General features: G+C 38.7%; 1 protein-coding gene across 3 annotated transcripts; it reads right to left on the bottom strand.

Annotated features, from left to right (window-relative positions):
• Nucleotides 1–130: 130 nt before the first annotated feature.
• On the bottom strand, nt 131–25,400 carry LOC125921489 (zinc finger protein 197). 3 transcript variants are annotated; one of them, XM_049629134.1, is made up of 6 exons: nt 25,316–25,400; nt 18,157–18,626; nt 16,791–16,947; nt 16,278–16,369; nt 15,915–16,041; nt 131–5,298 (listed from the first exon to the last, which is right to left on the bottom strand). In XM_049629134.1, exons 2-6 carry the CDS (start codon nt 18,553–18,555, stop codon nt 2,981–2,983), a joined length of 3,093 nt encoding a protein of 1,030 aa, XP_049485091.1. In that variant the 5' UTR covers nt 18,556–18,626; nt 25,316–25,400; the 3' UTR covers nt 131–2,980. The 3 variants fall into 3 exon arrangements, with proteins under 3 accessions (XP_049485091.1, XP_049485089.1, XP_049485088.1); XM_049629132.1 differs by having other exon boundaries at nt 18,157–18,635; nt 25,307–25,390; XM_049629131.1 differs by lacking the exon at nt 25,316–25,400 and having other exon boundaries at nt 18,157–25,201.
• Between the last annotated feature and the right edge of the window lie 189 nt (nt 25,401–25,589).

Genomic DNA, 25,589 nt, shown 5'->3' with positions numbered 1-25,589 from the left:
CAATCCCAGCAACATATGAGATCCAGTTACTCTGCATCATTGCCGACATGTAGTAACATTATTTTGTCCCCTTTTTCTAAGCTATTCTGATAGGTGTACAGTGATTTTTAACTTTTATTTTCCTACTGGCTAATGATAGTGAACAACTTTTCATTTGTTTATTTGCTACCTATTCTTTGGTGAAATGTCTTTACATGTCTTTTGCCCACTTTCTATTTGAATCTATTTATTATTGGTGGGTTTTAAGATTTTTTATACAGCCTAAAAACAACTCCTGTTGGATATATGGTTTGCAATTATTCCCCTCAAGTCCGTTATGTCTTGGCACTCTTAAAGTTTCTTTGCACAGAAAATTAATTGTGATGAGGTCTAATTTATCATTTTCTTCTTATGGACCCTGCTTTTGATATAAGTCTAAGAGTTCTTTGCTTAGTCATAGTTCCTATGTACGTATGTATGTATTTTTGCCTATGGATATCCAATTGCACCAGCAGCATTTGTTGAAAAGGCTCTCTCTCCTCTACTAAACTGCTCTTCTACCTTTGCCAAAAATCAACTGGGCATTTGTATGAGTCTCTTTCTGTCTTATGGCTCTTTAATACCTTTTAAAAACAACCTCCCTTGGGGTGCCTGGGTGGCTCAGTTGGTTAAGCGACCAACTTTGGCTCAGGTCATGATCTTGCAGTTTGAGTTCAAGCCCCGTGTAGGGCTCTGTGCTGACAGCTCAGAGCCTGGAGCCTACTTCAGATTCCATGTCTCCCCCTCTCTCTACCCCTCCCCTGTTCATGCTCTGTGTCTCTCTGTCTCTCAGTCTCTCAATAATAAATAAACGTTAAAAAAAAAAAGTTAAAATAAAAAAAAAAAAAAAAACCTCCCTTGTCCACTTTTATACTTTTCATTCTGGAAATGTTAATATATATACAAAAGCAGACAGCAGTACAATGAACTCCCAATACTCATTCAGCTTCAACAATTATCACCTCCTGCCTTTTTCATCGTATTTTTGAAGAATCCAGTGCAGTTTTCTTATACAATATCCTGTGTTCTAAATTTTCTTGTAGTGCCATTTATCTTGTTCCTCTGCCTCCTTTATTTCCTGTAAATTGGCAATAGGTCTAAGAATCTTGATAAATCCAGGTTATACTTTTGGCTTACTGCATCACATGAGGAGGCACATTATGTAGGTTGCCTCAGTCTTAATGATGTTGTATTTTAAGTGGTTAAGAGGTGAATGCCAGCTTCTCCATTGTTAAAAGTACCTCTTTCCCTTTGTAATTATTATACAATCAGTAGTGATTCTCCTGTAGCACAAATAGAAAGCAGCTTTATATTCACTACCTCATAACAACTTTGTGAGGTAGATTTTCACCTTCCTGTTTAACAGATAAATCAAGGCTCAAGAAATGAAGGCATTTGTCCAAGGCAAGTGACAGAAACTGACTTGTATCCAGGCCTTACGACTTTAAATCTTGGGCTCCTTCCACTTTTCACTCCTGTGTACCTTTCAGTCTAATGGGGAACCAGACCTCAAGGAACTCTGGGGCTGAATTAGTATCATTTATCAACACACCACTTTAATACTACTAATATTAGAAACACAATCTTGATATTAAGGTTTTTTATAGTCCAGTTACAGAATTGGGAATTTTGAAAATTACAGTATAAAATTAGCAACTCAAGAATACAGGATGAATTAGATCTAAGATTGGTTCATAAGGAGTGATGGGCCTGATTACTCAGAGGTAGATTCTGAATTGATTTAGTTAGAGCTTTAAGAACTCGGCTCTTTGTGAACCTTATGTAGTAAACTGAGTACTGGAACAGGATGTTGTTTCTTGAGTAACAACCTTTCATATGTCAGCAATGGTGAAATGTTGATCAGAACTGAGAATAAAGTGGCAGGGATCATTAGCTCAGGGGTTGGGGTTAAGGATTTTTCCCTATGAACAAGGAAAGCAACAGGACTGTCCTTCCATTTTGAAATACACCATCTGCTAGGTTTCAAATTTGAAGGTAGAAAAATACTTTTCCTTGGCTTCAGTGTTAACAGCTGAACAGAATATTGCTTTTCCATAACACGCCAATACTTTGCTATCAAAACAAACTACACATATTATCTATTAACTCATTCTGAAAGCTGTATTTTTAAAAAGTCTTCTTAGACTATTAAAATCCAAAGTTAGCCATCTACCACCATACTTCCTCTTACTGTAAAAATGAGTGTTTTTGAGGCTCCTGGATTCAATTGTTCATTGATGTAATGAACAAACATTACATTATGCCATGTTCTGTATTTTGACCATACCTCTTTTATCCAACTTTATTGACAACTAAATTATTTCACAAAGTACATTCACAAACATCCTTTACTTAATCCTCAAACCTTGTGAGGTAGGCATTATATCAACATTTCACTGACAGAGAAACTGAGGCCTAGAAACTGACTTAACAACATCACATAGCTAGTAAGAGAAAGAGCCAGGACCTAAAACTAGGTCTTCTAATTCCAAATACAGCACTCTTCTTAAGTTGCCCTCAAACAGCAGACTCTTGCCCACCCACATCCATGTCTGACATGTCTCGATCATACTGTCCACAGAGACTTTCTGTAGCAGTGATGCAATTTTTAAAATGTACAATTTACACACTTTCAGAAACAATGTCCATTTTTTAATACAAAAATATTTTTGCTATCATTTACAACTACATTATTACATCTCATAAATTTTTTTCAGAGTCTAATTGCTCTAAGGTCCCTTTCTAGAGTCATAACAAATGGTCTGGAACAAAGTATTCTTTAACTAGAATTTGGTTTACGTTGTTGCAGTCTTGAAAGTCTACGTTAGCTTTCTTCCACATGCAAATCACTGGTTTACAAAAGAGTCAATCATGATTTTTTTTCCTTGCAAGAATGATATACTGCCATTTGTCTAACAGTTATTTAGGTAGGTTGGAATTCTATCCCATTTTACATATGACACTAGATTTTCTGAATCTCTGTCTTAGACTCATTGGCATTTTGGAGCCAAGAGAATCCCTCCACAGTATGGATTTCTTGTTGAAGGTGAAGGTTTGAAGTCTGAGAGAATTCTTTTTCAGACTCATCACATTCACAGAGTTTTCCATCTGTATGAATTTTCTGATGTACAGTAAGGTTTTTTCTCTGCCTAAAAACTTTACTACAATCATTACACCCATATGGTTTCTCCCCTGTATGGATTCTCTGGTGGCCAACTAAATTCCTCTTAGAAGTAAAAGATTTTCTACACTTCTCACACTCATATGGTTTTTCCCCGGTGTGCATCCTCTGATGTACAACAAGGTTTTTATTCTGACTAAAGTCTTTTCCACACTCATTACATTTATATGGCTTCTCTCCAGTGTGGATTCTTTGATGTACCATAAGATTTCTACTAGAGGTAAGAACTTTTCTACATATATGACATTCATAGGTTTTTTCCCCACTGTGAATTCTTTGATGTTCAATAAGGTTTCTGTTGTAAGTAAAGCCTTTCCCACATTCATTACATGCATAGGGCTTCTCACCAGTATGGATTCTCTGATGGGCTATAAGGTTTGAGCGGTAACTGAAGACTTTCCCACAGTCACTGCATTTATAAGATTTTTCCCTTGTGTGAATCCTCTGATGTCCAATGAGGCTTTTCTTCAAAATGAAGCACTTACCACACTCATTACACTCATAGGGTTTCTCACCACTGTGGATTCTCTTATGTTCAATGAGGTTTCTGTTTGAACTGAAAGCTCTTCCACACTCATTGCATTCAAAGGGCTTTTCCCCAGTGTGGATTCTCCGATGTACGAGCAGACTTGAATTGTAACTGAAAGCCTTCCCACAATCCTCACATTTGTAGGATTTCTCCTGTGTATGTAGTTTCTGATGGACCATGAAACTTTTGCTCATAATGAAAGTTTTCCCACACTCTCGACATTCATAGGGCTTCTCCCCATTGTGGAGTCTCTCATGGTCAGTGAGGTTTCTGTTAGAACCAAAGACCTTGCCACAGTCTTTACACTCATAGAGATTCTCTCCAGTGTGAAACCTCTGATGTAATATGAGGCTCTTCTTTAAAATAAAAACTTTCCCACATTCATTACATTCATAGGGTTTCTCTCCATTGTGGAGTCTCTGATGGTCAAAAAGGTAAGCACTCTGAGTAAAGGCTTTCCCACATTCAGTACATTTATATGGTTTCTCTCTGCTGTGCATCCTCTTATGGTCAATGAGGTTTGACTTTGAATTGAAAATCTTCCCACATTTTTTACAACCAAAAGTCTTCTTTTCTGTGTGTACTCTCTGGTGTAAGAGAAGGCTTTTGCTTCGAATGAAAACTTTTCCACATTCTTTACATTTGTACGGGTTCTCTGCACTGTGGAGTCGCTGATGGTCAACAAGGTAAGTGGTCTGAGCAAAGGTTTTCCCACATTCATCACACTTATAGGGTTTTTCCCCAGAGTGGATTCTCTGGTGTAGAATGAGGCTCTTCTTCAGAACGAAAGCTTTCTGACACTTGTTACATTTATAAGGCTCTTCCCCTTTGTGGAGCCTCTGATGATCAATGAGGTAAGCATTCTGAGAGAAAACTTTCCCACACTCGTTACATTTGTAAGGTCTCTCCCCAGAATGGCGCCTTAGATGTATAATAAGGCCTGAGTGCCTATAGAAGCCCTTTCCACACTCCTTACATTTATAAGGCTTCTCTCCAGTGTGGATTCTTTGATGGTTTAGAAGGTAAGCACTTTGAGAGAAGGCTTTCCCACATTCATTACATTTATAAGGTTTCTCCCCAGAATGGTTGCGTAAATGCATTAGAAGGCTTGAGCGCTGAATAAAGCCTTTTCCACACTCTTTACATTTATGAGGCTTCTCACCAGTGTGGATTCTCCGATGGTTTATAAGATGGGAGATTTTATTGAAATGTTTACAACATATATCACATTTATAAAACTTCTTTCCTTCAGTACCTATTAAACTTTCAGAAAGAGCTGAACCTAGAGTCAAGCTTTCTCCAAATTCCTTCCACTTTTGGCCTTGTTTTTCTGGTAGAGCCCTTTTCTTTGTATCTCGTTCACAGAGGGGACCTTTTCTCAGCGTATCTCTTTCCCCTGTTTCAGTCCCCCACTGACTTGCCACAATTTGCCATTCACATTCCTCCTCAAAATCAAGGGTCTGGGGAACACTTCCTTGAAGTCTTTTGGATGTTCCTTTCTGAGAATCTGCTCTTTGAGAAATGCTTGCCTTTGGTGTCACCTCCTCATTCTCAGTCATGGTCTCCCATTCTGGTAAAAGGAATTAAAAACGCAAATGTTACCACATCCCTATGTTAGTAAGAACAAGATCTTCAAATGATTTTCAAACAAGCCAGTAGGTACACTTTTATATGGATACAAAAAGAACTTTTCACGAGATGAAGGTATGAGGCAGCATACTACCCTGACAAGGCTGACACAGTGGATTAACACAGAACTCACTCAGACACTTCTAAGCATTTTGTCTTCAGGGAGCAGATGGAGAAATATAAATGATGTTGAGTAAATAGATGCAAGAAAAAACCAAAGAGATAACATGAGATCATGTGTAGGCAGTTCAGACATGAGGCTCAGGAAGTCAGATTGAACAGGGAGAATCATTTGGCTTATAAAGAATTATCTTTTTATTTTCTTCATGCTAGGAAGATGGAAACTCTAACGGAGAGAAAATGTACCTAAGAACCCTAAAGGCAATCTTTAATTTTTGAAGAGTCAAGGGCATAAACATTTTTTAATTGCTCGAAAGCAAGTAAACTACAGGGAAAAAAATCCACTAAAAAGCAACTTAATGCTTAGAATTCATATATAACTCCCACTACTCCTTTTAAAATTGAGAAATGGAAATTTTAAAATTTCACAGAAACATCAGGTCTGATTAAGACTCATATTAGAAGAAATACAGAATGAAAAGAAAAAAACATAGAGACATTTTAAAAACATAAACGTATCTACAAAATGATGCAGCTGAACTAGTAAACTGCCAAAGTCCCTTTCTACTCTGATGTTCTCAAATATTATAAAATGTGAACTTACATTTTTGAAAATGTTTTTACAAACATTTTTCCTCACAAACGTGAGGAAAAAATATGAACTAGTTCCCCAAATTACCTAATAAGTAAAGTAATGTGAATAACAGTAATATTATCTTCTACTAGAGTAGAACAACACTGTTCTTCTACCTAAATAGAGAGAAAAGACATAGGAAAGGAGTAGCCATTTTATTTCATTATAAACTTCTTTAATTTATGAGATGGTAAAGATAGAAAATACTCAATAAATGTTAACTTAAACTACATCCTTAGGTCAGGTTTTCCTATCTCATCTCGACTGCCCCTTTCTCCAGGATTCAGGCAGGGCTGTCAATCAAACTATTTCATCTGGCTACAGGGATGAGCATGTGTCCTATCCAGTATTGGTACTCCAGTTTCCTTATCCACAGTGATTGGATGAAGGAATGGTTTCACAGTTTAAGCAGGATGCTGGTCTCAGGAAGATTCTCTTTAAGTGGAAGTAGAAGCATTTTAAAGAAGTAGAAGTGCTTTTAGGAAGTAGAAGTGTTGTAAGTGGTTAACTGAGATGAAAGATTGTTTAAGAAATTAGCAATTCTTGGGGCGTCTGGCTGGCTCATTCAGTGAAACATGCAAGTCTTTTTTTTTTAAGTTTATTTATTTATTTTGAGAGAAAGCTAGTGGGGAGGGGCAGAGAGAGAAAGAGAGAAAGAGAGAAAGAGAGAGAGAGAGAGAGAGAGAGAGAGAGAGAATCCCAAGCAGGTTCCACACTGTCAGCGCAGTCAGAGGAGGGCTTGAACTCGCGAACTGCAAGATCATGACCTGAACCAAAACCAAGAGTCGGTCGCTTAACCAACTGAGCCACCCAGGCACCCCAAGCATGCAACTCTTGATCTTGGGGTTATGAGTTTGAGCCCCACTTTGGGCACAGTGTTTACTTGAAAACAAAAAGACAGAAATGCCTTAAAATTCATATTCAATATTCCAAATGTCTTGAAAGGAAAAAAATGATTAAAATTCTTAAAAAAAAAAAAAAGGGAAATCAGCCAATTCTTGTATACACAGTAATTTGCTAGTTAAACTATCTGAAATTTCAGTATGGAAATCACACAACCTGTAGGCCTATTGAGTTTTAGAGGACTTGGTAGAAAAATGTCAGATTGATAGAGGAACCTGATTACTTTCTGCAATCTTGAATGAAGCCTACAAGAAACAGACAGGCTTCCCTACTTCCAAGCCTCCCCTCTTTAATCCATGTCCACTCCATTGCCAATTATCTTTCCAATAAGTAAACCTGACCGTGTCACTCACCTGTTCAAAACAAATGATTCTTAACTACCTACAGGATAAAGCACAAATAACCAGCATAGCCCAAGAGATGCCCTCATCTACTTCTGCCTATCTTTCTGGCTTTATTTTTTACCAGTACTCTTTATGCCCCTAGACTCTAGCCAGAAAGAACTACATGCAGATGCCCAAACATGTCATGTTTTTGCTTTCCTATCAGTGCCCATGCTTTTTTCTCTTCCTGAATTGTCGTTCTTCCTCTTCTCAATTCACTACAAGCCCAATACCTACACCCTTAAGCTCAAAAATCACCCTCTCTGGACATTACCAAATATTACAGAAATAAAAAGGATTATAAGGGAATACTAGAAATGCTTAAATTGAACAATTTAAGATGCAATGGGCAAATTCCTAGAAAGACACAAATTACTAAAAGGGACTCAAAAAGAAACAGAAAATCTGAATAGATCTATAAAAAGAGATTGACTCCATAATAATAAAAAAAAAAAAAAAAAAAAAAAAAACACTTGCAAAGAAAAGCCCAGGCCCAGAATGCTTCACTGATGAATTCTTTTTTTTTTTAATTTTTTTTTTAATGTTTATTTATTTTTGAGACAGAGAGAGACAGAGCATGAACAGGGGAGGGGCAGAGAGAGAGGGAGACACAGAATCTGAAACAGGCTGTAGGCTCTGAGCGGTCAGCACAGAGCCCGAAGCAGGGCTCGAACTCACGGACCGTGAGATCATGACCTGAGCCGAAGTCGGACGCTTAACCGACCAAGCCACCCAGGCGTCCCTTCATTGATGAATTCTAACAACCTTTAAAAAAAATTAATACCAAAAAAAAAAAAAATTAATACCAATTTTTCACAAACTCTTCCAAGAAACAGAAGAGTTGGGACCACTTTACAACTCATTCTATGAGATCAGTATTACCCTGATGCCAAAACCAGAAAAAGATATCACAAAAAAAGAAAAAGGAAAAGAAAGAAACCTACAAATATATGAATATAGACCTAAAAATTCTCAACAGAATATTAGCCAACTTAATCCAGCAACACATGAAAAAAATTATACACCATGACCAAGTGGGATTTATCACAGGAAAGCAGTGTTGGTATAATTTTGGAAAATCAATTAATGTAATACATCATATCAGTGGATTGAAGGACAAAAATCACATAATCATCTCAACATATGCAGAAAAAGCATCTGGTAAAAATCCAACAACCCTTCATGAATAACAAAGTAGGAATATAAGGGAAGTTCAAAGACCTACAAAAAAATCGAAAGCTAACATCATAGTTAATGATGAACAACTGATGCTTTCTCTCTAAGAACAGTAACAAGAAAAGGATTTCTGCTCTTGCCACTTCTATGCAATATATACTGCAGGTTTTAGCAAGGGAATTAGGCAAGAGAAAAAAATAAAAGTCATCCAGATTGAAAAGGAACAAGTAAAACTATTCTCTTTGCAGATGACAAGATCTTACATGTAGAATCCTAAAGGGGCACCTGGTTAGCTCAGTCAGTTAAGCATCTAACTCTTCATTTCGGGTCGGGTCATGATCTCATAGTTAGTGAGATTGAGTCCCATGTAGGGCTCTGCACAGACAGCGCGGAGCCTGCTTAGGATTCTCTCTCTCCCTCTCTCTCTCTCTGCTCCTCCCCTGCTCACGATCTATCTCTCACAAAATAAACATTTAAAAAAGAAAAAAAAAAAGAAAATCCTAAAGAATCTACCAAAAAAAACTGTTAGAACTAAATAAGTACAGCAAGATTTCAGGACACAAGATCAATAAACAAAAATCAGTGGGATTTCTACATGCTAGCACTGAACCATCCTAAAGGGAAATCAAGAAAAACAGCCTAAGAAAGAATAAAAGACTTAGGAATAAACTGATTGATTGATTGATTGATTGATTGACTGATTTAGGGGAAGGGTGCAAAAAGGTGATTTTATTAGGCAGAAGGAGCTGCTCGAGGGTTGTGAAGAGTGACTGGTTATATACACTGGAGGTGGGGAAGGTAAAGACAAAAGGGAGGCCTCCAGAAGGACTTTCATATGCTAAAGAGGACTCATAAGCTACTGGAGGTCTAGCTATTGTCAAACTCAGGTTGGTTTTCCTCCAGTAAGGCATTAACATTAAGACAGTAGGGAGTTCTTGGAGAAATGTTATATTCCGTATTTGCCTCAAGTATCTGTCAACGGGCTGCAGGTTATAAGGAAATTTAATCTTATCTGCCATTTCCTTCTTGCCTTTGATCCCCACACCACTATTGGAGGGAAGGGTGATGTTAGGGAAACTGAGGCTATGGTTTCTGGAGATTAGGCTATTAATAAGATTGCCTTTTTCTTATAATTTACTAAGACATTCATAAACTGATGAAGACTCATATCCTGCATGACTGGTCTCTATCAGTTAACCATTATTTTTCCCTTTCCAGGTAGCCTGAATGCCTGAGGAATGTCACACATTATCTCACCTGGGGTAAGGGTGTTTGCAGGGTATCAGCTTGTCTTATGTTCCCTCATCATATACCCCTGAAAAATTTTGCCCCTTAAATCTTTAAGGTTGCTGAATGAGAAAGGCATAAATTTTAAAAAGTACAAAACTTATACTCTGAAAACTACAAAACACTGTTTAAAGAAGTTAAAGACTACATAAATGAAAACATATCAACATATCAACATATCCCATGTTCATGGACTGGAAGACTTAACATTGTTAAAACAGCAATAATCTCCACATTGATCTAAAAATTCAGTGCAATCCCTATCATAATCCCAGATGGCTTCTTCACAGAAACTGACAAACTAATCCTAAAATCAATATGGAAACTCAACAGGCCAAGAACAGCTAAAACAACATTGAAAAAGAAGAACACAGTTGAAAGGCTCATACTTCCCAATTTTATTATCGAAATGTTTATTTATTTTGAGAAACAGCGAGTGAGCGGTGGAGGGACAGAGAGAGGGAGAGAGAGAATCCCAAGCAGGCTCTGTACCATCAGTGCACAGTCCAACGTGGGGCTCAAACTCACGAACCGTGAGATCATGACCTGAGCCAAAACCAAGAGTTGGACACTTAACCGACTGAGCCACCCAGGTGGCCCTCATACTTCCTAATTTTAAAATGTACTTCAAGGGCACCTGGGTGGCTCGGTAGGTTAAGGGTTGGACTCTTGATTTTGGCTTAGGTCATGATGTGAGATAACAAGCACTGCATCAGGCTCTGCACTGATACTGGGATTCTCGCTCTCCCTCTCTCTCTGCCCCTCCCCCACTCACACACACATTCATTCTCTCTCTCTCAAAATAAATAAATAAACTTTAAAAAAAATGTACTTCAAAACAACAGTAATAAGACTGGGTGCCACTGACATAAGATAGACATACAATCAAAGGAATAGAACTGAGAGTCCAGAAATAAGCTGGACTGATTTATGGTTAACTGATCCTCAAAAGGGTACCGAAACAATTCAATGGGGAAAAATGGTCCTGAGATAATGAAATAGGCACATGGAAAGAATGAAGTTGGACCTTAATCACACCATATACAAAAATTACTCAAAATGTCTCAAAGAGACCTAAACATAAGAACTAAAACTATAAAACTGTTAGAAGAAAACATAGACATAAACTTTAATGACCTTGGATTAGGCAATAGTTTCTTAGATGACACCAAAACATAAGCAACAAAAGAAAAAGTAAACTGAAATTCATCATAATTAGTAACGTTTGTGTTTCAAAGGACACCACTGAGAAAGTGAAAAGACAACTCACAGAATGGGAGAAAATACTTGAAAGTCACATATCTGGTAAGGTATTTGTATCTAAAATATAAAAACTCCTACAAATCAACAATAAAAAGACAACCCAATTAAAACACAGGCAAAGAATAATGAAAAAACATTGCATCAAAGACATACAAACAGCCAATAAGCATGTGAAAAGTTGCACATCTTTAGCCATTAGGGAAATGCAAATGAAAACCACAATGAGATCTTTTTAGACCTACTAAGATGGCTAAATCAGAAAGTGTGATAATAGAGCTGGGAAAGATCTGGAGAAACTGGAACCCTTATACACTACTGGTGAGAGTGTAGAATGGTGCCGCAACTTTGGAAGTGTCAGCTCCTTATATGATTAAACACAGAGTTACCATATGACCCAGAAATTCCACTCCCTGGTATACTTCCAAGAGAAATAAAAATATACACATCCGCAGAAAAACTTGTACACAAATATTTACAGCAGTGTTATTTATACAACAGCTCAAAGGTGGAAGCAGCATTTTTCAATGACCATCAACTGACGAAGGAATCAAGAAAATGTGATATATACACACAAGAGAATAGCATTAAAAGGAATAAAGTAGGGGTGCATGGGTGGCTCAGTCAGTTGAGTGTCCAACTCTGGCTCAGGTCATGATCTCGCGGTTCACCAGTTCGAGCCCCATGCTGGGCTCTGTGCTGACAGCTCAGACCCCAGAGCCTGCTTTGGCTTCTGTGTCTCCCTCTCTGTCTCCCACTCATGCTCGGTCTCTCTGTCTCTCAAAAATAAATAAAAACATTCAAAAATAATAATAAATAAACGGATAAAAGGAATAAAGTATTAATACATGCTATAACATGGATGAACCTTGAGAACATTATGCCAAGTAAAAGCAGCTGCAGAAGACCTGTGTGATTTCATTTACATAAAATGTCCATAGAACAGGCAAATCTAGAGAGACAGAAAGCAGATCAGTGGTTGCCTAGGGCTGGGTTGGAGGGGCAGTTGGGTGAAATGAATATGACTGCTATATGATATAAGGTTTCTTTTGGAGTGATGAACTGTTATAAAATTAATTGTGGTGAGGGTCGCACAGCTCTGTGTGTATACTAATTAAAGCACTGTAACCTTTAATTGGGTGAGCCACATGGTACGTACACTGTATCTCAATAAAACTGTTATTAAAATAAAAAGTCACCCCCTCTATAAATCTTTCCCTGAGCCACCCACCCCTGCCCCCACTCTCCCAGTCCCTCCACCATCCCAAGCTCCTATGGGCTCCCACGCTTGTGCACGTTTTACTATATAGCATCTGCCACAGGGTATTGTAATTATTAGTGTAAATGTCTACCAATCCAATTTGAATGTTTGAAGGCAGGGGCTAACTTTGACACAGGAAGTACTATTTCTTTAATTTCCTTCAAATTCTATTCCAATCCTTTAAATAAACGTATACAAATCTTTTACATATTGAAGCAGTGTATGCAAGCCATCCGAGAATCTGCTTTTCTACCAGTTTATCCATACATGGAAACTGAGTGCACAGAATTGTCATATTTGATAATGTCATAGTATAATTCCAAGTCAAAACACCACAGTTTGCTTAGTACTTTCTCTATCTTGGTGAATTTGCTTGTGCTCAACTTTTAACCATTATAAATACTTTACTGGCACTATTCTTAGACATATTATTTATTTTCCTCTTTCTGAACAATCTCCTTAAGGTATCCTCCTCAAATGAAAATCACTAGGTCAAAGGGCATAAACACCTGGGTATCTGCTTGCTAAAGCCCCAACAACACGGCAGTTAAAGATTATCTTATTTAATAAAGTTGATTCAAACTTCTCTTTCCTCAAAGAGCTAGAATAAGCAATTCCATTTCCTCCTCCTCCTCCCTCTCCTCCTCCTCCTCTCCTCCTTCTCCTTCTTCTTTAGTTTAACTCTTAGACTAATCTAGAATTTATTTTGGCTTACAGCATGAGTTATACGGATCCATGGTGAGTGTTCATAAAATTCACCAATTTACTCATAAAACATTTAAAAAACTCTTAGAAAAGATGGATTATTGAGTAAATAGCATTGCAACTACTAAAAGTCATTTGGGTTAAAAAAACAAACTGGGTTCCTATGTCATTCTGTAGATCAAGATAAATTTTAGATCATGTAAAAATGAAACAGTAGGGGCACCTGGGTGGCTCAGTTAGTTAAGTATCCGAATGGCTCAGGTCATGATCTCACGGTTTGAGAGTTTGAGCCCTGTATTGGGATCTCTGCTGTCAGTGCAGAACCTGCTTTGGATGCTCTGTCCCCCTCTCTCTGTCCCTCTCCTGCTTGTACCCTCTCTCTCTCAAAAATGAATAAACATTGAAAAAAAAATGAAACAGTAAAAGTATCCGAAAAAAATACGAGTTATTTTTTAAAAAACAATTTTACTGAGAAGACAACAAAGACTATAAAGGAAAACACTGCTAAGTTTAATGCTACCATAAAAGATTTTCTAGGTCTTAAAAAAAAACAACTCATAAATAACATTAAAAGGCAAAAAAATGGGAAAAATATACGCAATACTTGACAAAGGGTCAGCAGTTTAATAAATAAAAGAAATATGTAGAAAGTATATGAATAGGAGTGAAACAACCAATAAACATGTGAAAGGATTTCCCCACACAATAATCAAAGAAATGACAACCAGAAAAATAGTATTTGTCATCTACCCAGCAGAGATTTAAAACAATGATCAAATCATAAGCACGTATAAGAGAAATGGGCCCTCTTTTACTCTTTTCATGGGAATGTAAATTGGTACATCACTGGTAGAAAGCAGTTTGGTAACATGTAATATAAAATCTAGGGGCGCCTGGGTGGCTCAGCCAGTTAAGCATCAGACTTCAGCTCAGGTCATGATCTTATGGTCTATGAGTTTGAGCCCCATGTTGGGCTCTGTGCTGACAGCTCGGAGCCTGGAGCCTGCTTCACATTCTGTGTTTCCCTCTCTCTCTGCCCCTCCCCTGCTCACACTCTGTCTATCTCTATCTCTCAAAAATAAATAAACATTTAAAAAAAAATTTACTGGGACTTAGGGTACCTGGGTGGCTCGGTCTGTTAAACATCCAACTTGATCTCACAGTTCATGGGTTCGAGCCCCACATCAGGCTCTCTGCCATCAGCACGGAGCCCACTTTAGATGCTCTGTTTCCCTCACTCTCTGCCCCTTCCCCCCAAAATAAATAATAAGAAAACATTAAAAAAATAAAATTTATAAAAAATAAATAAAATCTACAGAATGTTGGGCCCACTATCAGTACATATGAGATCATAAAAGATATATCCTCATTAATTGTAAAAATATACAGTATAAATTACTGTAGACAAAAAAATAGTAAGGTTGCGACATGGCAAAAAAAAAAAAAATCAGTATTTTCACATATGTAAACCATAGTTAATTAGAAAACATCAGAAAAGACTCCAATTCCAAAGAACCAATGTATCCTGAAATATACAAGATCTAGATGAAGACAATTTTAAACAGGCCTGAAACATAAACACAGTGCTTAACCAATAGAAAAGCATGTAACGTTCTTAAACAGAAATTCAGTATCGTAAAGCTGTCAAGGTAAAGCATGATACATAAACAATGGAATTCTACATTACTATGCAGCTATTTAAACTGATATTATAAATCTGTATTTCAGTATAAATTAGATCAGTGCATTAGTTGATTCCTCAATTTTTAATGTCTATTTCTCCAAACAAAATCTTACCTTTTTCTTCAAAGTCCAGCACAAAGCTACTTTTTTTTTTTTTTTTTTTAAACATTTATTTATTGTTGAGAGACAGAAAGAGAAAGAGCACAAGCAAGATAGGGGGAGAGGGAGACACAGAATGTGAAGCAGGCTCCAGGCTCTGAGCTGTCAGCACAGAGCCCGATGCAGGGCTCGAACCCATGAACCATGAGATCGTGACCTGAGCCAAAGCTGGATGCTTAACCAACTGAGCCACCCAGGCACCCCCAAAGCTACCTCTTTTATGGCCTTTCCTAATCTCAGATACGGTACTGGGTGCTTTGTCCCCTTCATTTCCATCTGAAAAGGTTTATCACACTCTTATACCAATTATTTTACTCTGCTTTGTTTATTCTCTCTATGCTCATTTCCCAAACCACGATAAGCTAATGGCAAAATCACATCATTTCCACCACATGATAGATATTTTAATGTCTATTGGAAGCACAAATGCCTACTAAGTACTTTTAAATGTTCTTACTTTATTAATAGTCAGAAAAATCCACTAGAGTATAAAGATATAACTTTAGAAAATCCTACCAGCAACAATTTAAAAGAATGGGATTACACAGTACCAATAAAGGCAGAGCAAAAGAAGTGTTCTTATGTAACACTCCGCGGGGATCCCAGAAATCACTATGGAAAGGAATTTGGCAGTATGAGGCAAGAACCGTATAACAATTCAAACTTAAGCATAGTAATTCTACTTCTAAAAAATAATGAGAAACAAAGAAAGACCCTAGGTATAGAGACAGACTATTAGAGAATTATCTAGAGTAAGGAAATGGCTGAATTATGGCACAAATTATGTAGCCAATAAAAAAACTCATATAGAAAAAAAACAAAGGTAATATGTCAAAATTTTGATAGTAGTTGTCTACAGTGGGTTTAAGAAAGTTATATTTTCTTCTTTCTAATATTCTATGTGTTTCAAAATATACTACTTTCATAATCAGAGAACAAAGACTAATGAAATAAAGGTAAGAATGATGGGAAGAAAGAGTCCTTACCTAGGGAGGTCACATTTCCATAATTCTCCAGCATCACATCCCAGTACAAGGCCCTCTGAATTGGGCCCAGACACTCCCATTCCTCTGAAGTGAAGCATACTGACACCTCCTCAAACATCACCAACTCCTGAAATAACAGGCGTATGTGAGATTCTCTGTGCCCTGGAGCTCCCCTACTGAGATGAACAAGAACGATCAAAGAGTCCTAATGAAACCCCACATAAAGTCTACCCTCCAAACGCTTGGACTGTGATTTAGAGACAAGAACTGACTGGGCCCCAAACATTAGGATGACAGAGGGCACCTCAGCCAGTTTGGTAGTGCAGAGAGGGCCTTAGGAAGGAAAGAGAATGCAAACCTTACCTGGGGCTGGGCTGTTAGAAGCATGAGGGCCATTAATTGATTTCTTGGATTCTCTTCCTGGGAAAGGGCAGAAGCTTCAGGGGCAGGAGAATCTGAGGAAGGAGAAAAAGCTACATGTGAAGTTACTGCTGTTCCTGCCCACTACTCCAAGTCCTGTATCTTTGACAAACAAAGAATTCAGAAAGACCCAGAACTCCCAGGGCTAGACAATGATGGCTATAAAATGACTTACAAACCTTTTGAGTGACCCTGTGTCTCCCTCTCTCTCTCTGCCCCTCCCCTGCTTGCACTCTGTCTCTCTCCCTCTCTCAAAAAAATAAATAAATAAACATTAAAAAAAAAAAAAATTAAAGGTAAGAGGGACCCAGGAAAGGACAGGTAGGGAAGAGCAGAAAGAACTTGGTACCACAAGGGTTTCATATACAAGACAGGAGAGGAAGCAACTAACTGGGAGTACAGGGATGAGCCATAATAAAGATTCTGAGAAAGTCCAAAGCCAGGGCCACCAAGTACCATGTTGAGGATCCTGGAGATTGAACACCACTGGGTCAGTAAAAGGATTTTGGCAAATTTCAGCTATGTGGCTGCCACAGGGTGCATGAGGAACTGCTGCTCCTGGAGTGCTCATCCCCTCTTGGAGAATGTCCTGGTCCTGAACAAGAACTGGAACCTGAGAATAAGCAAAACAAAATAAGCCAACTCTTCTTGTACCTCCAGAAAATGGACTCACCTAACCACCATGGACCTCTTTCTGCCCACAGTCTAGAAAGAACTATGAGATCAGAGACCCACCTCAAGTACAGAGCATCAAAACAGCAGTACAGTTTTGCCTTGAGAACAATGGAGCTGGCCCTCTAGCTCCACTCATGGCACTGGTGACCTCTCTCCCACTGAGACTGAACAGAATGGTGGAAACAAAGGCAGACCCGGGTGTGGGCTAAGAATCAAATGGGAAGTAACAAGTCACAAAGGAATGGGTTTTAGCTCTAGACCTGGTTTTAGATCAGACTTAGGTTCAATATACTCTTCTACCTATTTACCCCTTTGTTATCCCTTCTTGCCCCAAGAGAAGGAACACTAGAGTCGACACATGGTTTTGTTGCTAGCTAGCTATCTGACATAATGCAATTGAGTGAAACTTTTTCTGTCTCCATTTTTTTATCTCTTAAATGAGGATGGATTAGTGCTTTATAATGAAATATTTAGCTCTAAAATTCTTCATTTTTATGATAAAAATAAACAAGCCCATCCCTGGCGCCATTCCCAAGTTTAAGTTAAGTTAACTTAAGTCTGAACTTAAGTTAAGTTCAGACTTCCTCACATACGAATGTTTCTAGTGGACTACAGATTGACAGAAAGAGATCTAACACACACTAGGAAATATATTAAGATCCCAATTTCATGGTCAAGAATATAAAATCTTTCCAGAAGTAAGATTCCCTGGGTCAGAGAATCCCTAGGGGCACACATAGGGAGATCCTGCCAGATTAAGAAAGCTTCAGTCTTGCTCCCCCTTGCCTTTCCAGACTTAATACAAACAATACCTATGCTTCTGTTTAGGGAAATACTTAGAAACATTATGTTTTTCAGATTACTGAACCAAACCTCAGCATTAGCAAGCATCACCCAGAAGGACAAAGCACAGTTAATGCCTTTGTGCTACTTCTGAATTGGGCCCAAGGCCCCAGTCATAAATCCACTTCTCTGCAGATATGCCATGATGTGAAATAGCTCATGAACCTGCTGTAATAAGCATTAGGGTGGCTAATGTGCTATTAATTATTTATGAAAATCACAGGATCACCCTCCAGCACAGCTTGCCCTGGCTCAATTCTCTCCTGCCTTCTATCCCAAACTCTCTCCCCTCCCCCCTTCTCACTTTCAGTGCTGGTCCATCGAGGTCTTGCTGTAGCTCCTCTACCAGGGCCACGGCCTCCTCACCACTCCCAGGGCGATGGATCTGCACCCAGGTCCGAATCTCCCCAGGCAAGATGCTCAGGAACTGCTCCAGGACCAGCAGCTCCAGGATCTGGGCCTTGGTACGTGCTTCTGGCCTCAGCCACCGGCGACAGAGCTCCCGGAGCCGGATCAGTGCCTCCTGGGGTCCAGATGTCTCATGGTAACGTAACTGTCTAAAGTGCAGGTGGGAGGTCTCCCAAACAGAGGAGCTGCTTCCTTGGAAGCTGGTTCCCCATTTCCAAGTATCATCCTTCCCTTTAACAAGACCCTCTTGTCTCAGAGCATTGTGGCCCCAATTTTCTCTTGTCATTGTTGTCATTTAAGAAAGGCTCCTCTCCGGGTCCCCTCGATCCTTGCTTGATTTCTTCCTTAAAGCTTGGAGAACATCATCTAGAAGACCTCAAGAAGTCATTGATAACATTAACCCAAAGGAACAACCAAGTTTTTGAGCCCCAGTTTCTAGTGATGAAGAGAACCTCCCTGAACACAAGTTTCTAGGTGCTGAGCAGTGCTTCCTCTGACAGAAGCCCCTGCCCAAGGCTCTGAAGACACAGACACTCATGTTACCCAGACGACTGCTACAACCAAAGAAATGAAATTCCTTTAGTCTTTTTTTTAATGTTTATTTATTTATTTTGAGAGAGGGCGCGTGTGCGCACACACGAGCAGGGAAAGAGCAGAGAGGGAGAAAGAGAATCCCAAGCAGGCTCTGTTTACAGTGCAGAACTCCATGCGGGGCTTGAACTCACAAACCCTGAGATCATGACTTGAGTCCAGATGCTTAACCGACTGAGCCACCCACATGCCCCCAAATTCCTTTAGTCTGCATTCACAGTGTTTCCTCCACCTAATTACAATAAATCCTTTATCTACCACTCTAACAATGGGCATCCTGGCTACTCCTGTGTGACCCTGAATAAGTTACCTCACTTCCGAGTTTTAGTTCTTTTTTTTTTTTTTTAAGCTTATTTATTTTGAGAGAGAGCTAGCGAGAGAGAGCACGCACAAGCAGGTGAGGGGCAAAGAGAGATGGAGAGAAAATCCCAAGCAGGCTCCACACTGTCAGCACGGAGCCCGACACAGGGCTTGAGCCTATGAACCGTGAGATCATGATCCGAGCTGAAACCAAGAGTCAGACGCTTAACCAACTGAGTCACCCAGGCGCCCCTTTGAGTCTCAGTTTCTTAACCAGCAAAATAGGGGTAATAACAGTTCCTATCTCAGAGGCTTGTGTAAGAATTTGATATCTACATGCATTTCAAGTTTTGGACAGTGCCTGGTATATGGACTCAAAAATTAGTTACTATCCTTCTTTAATTAGCACTCTTTCCTATGTTCTGTGCAGTCAACAAGTATGGTCTTCTTCTTCTTTTTTTTTTTAATGTTTATTTTGAGAGAGAGAGAGCACAAGTAGGGGAGGGCGCAGAGAGAAGGAGACACAGAATCTAAAGCAGGCTCCAGGCTCTGAGCTGTCAGCACAGAGACCAATGAAGGGCTTGAACCCACAAACCACAAGATCATGACCTGAGCAGAAGGTGGACGTTCAACCAACTGAGCCACCCAGGCGCCCCTAACAAGTATGGTCTTAATCCTGATACACAGAAGACAAAACCCTAACACCTTCTCAATTAACAAAGAAAAGCTGAACTAAGTTAGCTTTACTGTACATACTTTGGATTCTCTGAAAATTGTTTACCCATTAATCAAAATATTTGGATATATTTGACTTTTATTATACAAAACTTAGGCTTGCTGCTCTCTAAAAATCTTCTTTTTTTAGAAATAACATTTATTGTTCTCATTACAAAACATAAAATTTGTAAAATCAGAAAAGACATACAAAACCAGAGAATAATCACTGCTATTGTTTTGTACTATATTCTTCTGATCATTTCTCCCTGTACCGATTTGGATCACATGATTGGAACCAATAGTACAGCTCTGTAACTTGCTTCTCACATGTTATCTCAGGAACATGACATCACATAGTCTTTATCATTATTTTAGGAGCACATGAGACTATGCATACTTAAGTAGTCCCCTATTGTTAAACAATTAAATTATTTATAATTTCCTCTTATTATAAATTAGGCCACAATGAACATCTTTGCTGATGAATTTTTGGTTATACCTCTGCTTATTTTTTCAGGAAAAATTCCCAGAAAAAAAAAAAAAACTGTTGGGCTGGAAGCTGAGAATAGTTTTAAGCTTTTAAAGTCATAACGGTTAAAACACTATCAATGACATACGAAAGCACTCTCACTAATTTTATTTAACACTCGGACCCTTAAGGAGCATGTGTATAACTGAACAGAGGAGGCAGAAATGTAAACACAATTTCAATATAATGTATAAGTAAAATTAATAGGAGGTCATACAAGCACAGAAAGAATTCATGGAAGGTAATTTTGGATTGGGCTTTAAAGAAAAATAAAGACCACTGGAGTATTAGGCAAGCCATTCCAGGAATAAAGAAACTATATTTTCAAAAGCATGGGGATGACACTATAGCTCTATTACAAATGTGCTTTGAAAAAAAAAGAAAAAAAGAAAGAGGAAAAACAAAACAAAACAAAACAATAATGTACTTTGCAAACCAGAGAAGTAAAGTAAACTCTGGAGGTAAGGCCATGGGAGTAGAGTCAAGAAGTAAACAGAAGTCAAATTCTAAAGGCTCTTAAGAGGCAGAACAAAGAGATGATCACATACTATATGTGATAAGCAACCAAAAGAGAGATTTTACTTTATATTTTTTGTTATTTTTTAAAATAGGTAATACTGATTCAAAGTTTTAAATTATAAAATACATACTGTGTAAAGTTTCCCTCTTCCCACTAGTTTCTTATGTATCTTATGTATCTTTACAGTTATTATGTGTATATGTGCATATATATATAAAACAATGTATAATATATATATTTTTTCATAAATGATAGGACACCATGAGTCATGTACTGCATCTTCCTTTTCTCAATTAACAATGTATCTTAGGGATGCCTGGCTGCCTCAGTCAGTGCAGCATGCAACTCTTGATCTTGGGGTTGTGAGTTCAAGCCCTAGGTTGGATGTAGATTACCTAAGATTACTTAAAAATAAAATCTGTTTAAAAAAAAAAAAATGTATCCTAGAGATCTTTCCTATCACACATAGCTCCTCCTGTCTTTTTACCGATGCATAGTATCGCTGTATGGGTTTATCATGATTTATTTACCCACTCTATCACAGATGGGCAGTTTTTAATCTTTTCTAACTAACAATATTCTCATGAAAAACTCTGGGCATCTATCAATTTGCATGTGGGTAGGCATATACATGAAAAGTTCCTCGAAGCAGAATTGCTGGATCAAAATTTATGTGACTTTATAATTTTGATATTGCCAATTAGCCCTTCATTGGCCCTGGACTAATTTACAATTTACACTTCCAGCATGAGCGATATGGGAGTACCTTTTTCCTCACTCCTTCACCAAATCTAACTTGCATTTTGAGTAAATGAGTGTATTTTTAAAAGGAAAATTAGTCCTTTGTTACGATAGGAGTGGCAAATTTTTCCTTTGTCATGTCTTTGCCATATATCTCATGTGACTTTGTTTATATTTGTTTCACCATGCAATCATTCTTTTTTTTTTTTTTTTTTTTTTTGGCTCTGGGTTTTGTGTCAGAGTTAGAAAGGATTTTCCCACTCTAAGTGTGAAGGAAGTACTAACTCACAAGGTCAGAAATCTATATAGGAGGAATGATGGGGGAGGGAGGACTGGATCTTAGGAAGGCCAGTAACGTTTTTGCAATAGTCTCAACAAATGATGAAATTCTACACTAATCAGCAGTAAGGATAAAACGATTGAGAAAAGCTAAGCAGTTCTTGGCAGTTGATCTGGGTGCGGGTGATGGAAAGGAACTTTCAAAAAGGGTTTCTATTCCATGTTCACAGGCCGAAAGATTCAATATTGCCAAAGTGCCAGTTCTTTGCAATTTATCTACAGATTCAATGCAATGCCAATCAAAATCTCAGCAAGTTATTTTGTGGACACCAACAAACTCACTCTGAAGTTTACACAAGAAGCAAAACACCCAGGATAACCAATAAAACATTCAAAAAGAAGGACAAAGTAGAAGGACTGACACCACACAACATGAAGTAATGAAGACAGTGTGGTATTGGTGAAAGAACAAATTAATGGAACAGAATAGAGAGCCCATAAATAGATCCACATAAATATAGTCAACTGTTATTTGATAAAGGAGCAAAGGAAATACAATGGAATAAAGATAGTCTTTTCAACAAATGGTACCAAGACAACTGGACATCCACATACTTACTTACTGACTTACTAACTAAATAAATAAGTAAATAAATAAATAACTTAGACACAAATCTTACACCCTTCACAAAAATAACTCAAAACGGATCTAAATGTGAAATGCAAGAGGCACCTGGGTGGCTCAGTTGGTTAAGCATCTGACTTCAGCTCAAGTCATGATCTCACAGTTCGTGAGTTCGAGCCCCGTGTCAGGCTCTCTGCTGAAAGCTGGGGGCCTGGAGCCTTCTTTGGATTCTGTTTCTCCCTCTCTCTCTGCCCCTCCCTTGTTCGTGCTCTGTCTCTCCCTCTCTCTCAAAAATAAATAAACATCCAAAAAAAAATTTTTTAATGTGAAATGCAAAACTATGAAACTCCTAGAAGATAACAGAAGAAAACCTAAATGATCTTGGGTATAGTGATGACTCTTTAGATGCAACACAAAAGTGTGATTCGTGAAAAAAAATAATAAACTGAACTTTGATAAAATTTAAAAACTTCTGCACTGTGAAAGACAATGTCAAGAGAGTGAGATGACAAGCCATAAACTGGGAAAAATATTTGCAAAAGACACACTTAATCTGATAAAGGACTGTTAACCTTTTTATACATTATACAAAGAACTCTTAAAACTCAACAATAAGAAAACAAACAACTCAATTAAAAAATGGCCCAAAGACCTTAACCAACACCTCACCAAAGAAGATATACACATTCTAAACAAGAATATACAAAGATGCTCCACATCATATGCCACCAGGGAAATGAAAGCCAAAACAACAGTGTAATACCATTACACACCTATCAACACGGCCAAAATCCAGAATACTAACCCCACCAAAAGCTGGTGAGGATGTGAAGTAACAGGAATTTTCATTCATTACTGGTGGGAATGCAAAATGGTACAGCCAACTTTGGAAGACTGTTTGGCAGTTTCTTGCAAAACTAAACATACTCTTTAACATACAATCCAGCAGTCATGCCCTTTGGTATCTATTGTGAAAGGAGTTAAAAACCTATGTCCACACAAAAATCTGCACACAAATGTTTATAGCAGCATTATAAATAATTGCCAAAATCTGGAAGCAACTGAGATGTCCTTCACAAGGTGAATGGATAAATGTGATACATTCCAACAACAGAATATTATTCAGCACCAAAAAGAAATGAGCTATCGAGCCATGAAAAGATGTGGAGGAATCTTAAAATGCCCATTACTAAGTGAAAGAAACCAATCTGAAGAGACAATCTACTGTACAATTCCAAATACATGGCATTCAAAAAAAGGTAAAACTACAGAGTCAGTAAAAATATCAATGGTTGCCAGGGGGTGGGAGAAGAGAGGGATGAACAGGCAGAGCAGAGAGGATTTTTAGGGCAGTGAAACCACTCTGCACGATACCATAATGGTGGATACATTATATATGTCATTTTACATTTGTCCAAACCCATAGAATGTATACCACCAAGAGTGAACCCTAACGTAATAACAATAGAATTTGGGTGATTATGACATGACAACGTAGTTTCATCGATTTTAACAAATGTACCAGTCTATGGGGGATGTTATAAGTGGGGGAAGCTGTGCATGAATGAGGGAAGTATATGGAAAATCTCTGTGCTTTCTGCTCACTTTTGGTGTGAAACTAAAACTGCTCTAAAAACTAAAGTTTATTTTGAGAAAAATAAATAAAAGGGGAAAAAAGGATCTTCTACAGTAAATTATTAGAACTCTACTCTTCCTTCACAGATATAAATACATCTTACAACATACATTTTGTTTACTTCCCACAAAACATTTGTGAGCTCTGAGTTAAAAAAGAATAAGAGAAGGCTCAGAAGAACTAAGTAATTCACTCAAGGCTATTTGACTGGTTGTATGTGGGAGTAAATTCTGAAATCAGGGATTTTAATTCCAAAAGTCCAAAATACGTCCATCTAAAAGACTTCTGAAAGCCAAACAACATCCATTCTAAAGCAACAGTTTCCAAACACCAGTTCATTACAAAGATTTAATCTGGCAAACTGTAAAACAAAAAATACAGTAACTATACACAGTGACTAACAGAGGTTGGCAATGACCTTTCTTGCAAAGGATGGCATTTATTCCGAGCTTACAGTGTCAGTATTTAGCTTTAAAATATATTCCTTTGGGGCACCTGGGTGGCTCAGTGGGCTAGCCAACAGACTCCTGATTTCATTTAAGGTCATGATCTCACTCACGGTTGTTGAGATGGAGCACTGCATCCGGCTCTGCGCTGACAACGCAGAGCAGAGCCTGCTTGGGATTCTCTCTCTTTCTCTCAAAATAAATGAATGAATCTATATATTAAATAATGGCGGCATGGGTGGTGTAAGTATGCTTTTTAAACACCAGTATAACACAAAACTAAAAGATAAAAATCAATCCATCCCTACCAAAAAACAAAAACCAAAAAAGTCCCCAGGAGTCTGGTTGCCACGGCTCTAGAACTCCCAAGCTGTCTCCACCAGCCTCAGCAAAGACTGGGGAAAAGCAGAAAGGCCCGGCCACCGAGGCAGCTGTCCTCATTGTCTGACTCGAGCACCACAGACACACAAAGACTCCGAGGTGCTGTCTTCACTGCCTTCCCCACGCCGCCATCCGCCCAGTCCAAGCCCCGGCGTCCACGCCAACACGGAACTGAGTAGGGGCTGTGCCGGGGGCCGGTGGCCAGGAGGGGTCGGCTGGGTGGGCGCTGCCCTAGGGAGCTCATGCCCGCCTCTCCGGCCGCCCACCCGACCCCAGCTTACCCCGCTCACCCGGGATTCCCGCTGCGCTTCCGGCCTCAGGCACCGCCGCCTGGGCACCTGAACTCCAAGAGATGACACGGGAACAGGACGCAACTGCGGCCGAGGACCAGAATAATGGCTGACCCGCTCGTACCGCTACTTCCGGTTGCTCACCAACCCCTCCCATCCCTGGCTCTCTGGCAAGCCATATCTCTATGATTCGTTTTCGCCAGAGTAGAAGATGCCGGCCGAGCTTCCGGGCGCTTGGGTTTCCATTACTCCGAACGAACTGATGGAAGCTGTG

This window comes from Panthera uncia, chromosome C2 (genome assembly GCF_023721935.1).
Source record: "Panthera uncia isolate 11264 chromosome C2, Puncia_PCG_1.0, whole genome shotgun sequence".
Classification (NCBI taxonomy): Eukaryota; Metazoa; Chordata; class Mammalia; order Carnivora; family Felidae; genus Panthera; species Panthera uncia.
The sequence above is the reverse complement of the archived record's forward strand: the minus strand, read 5'-3'. Positions and strand labels throughout refer to the sequence as shown.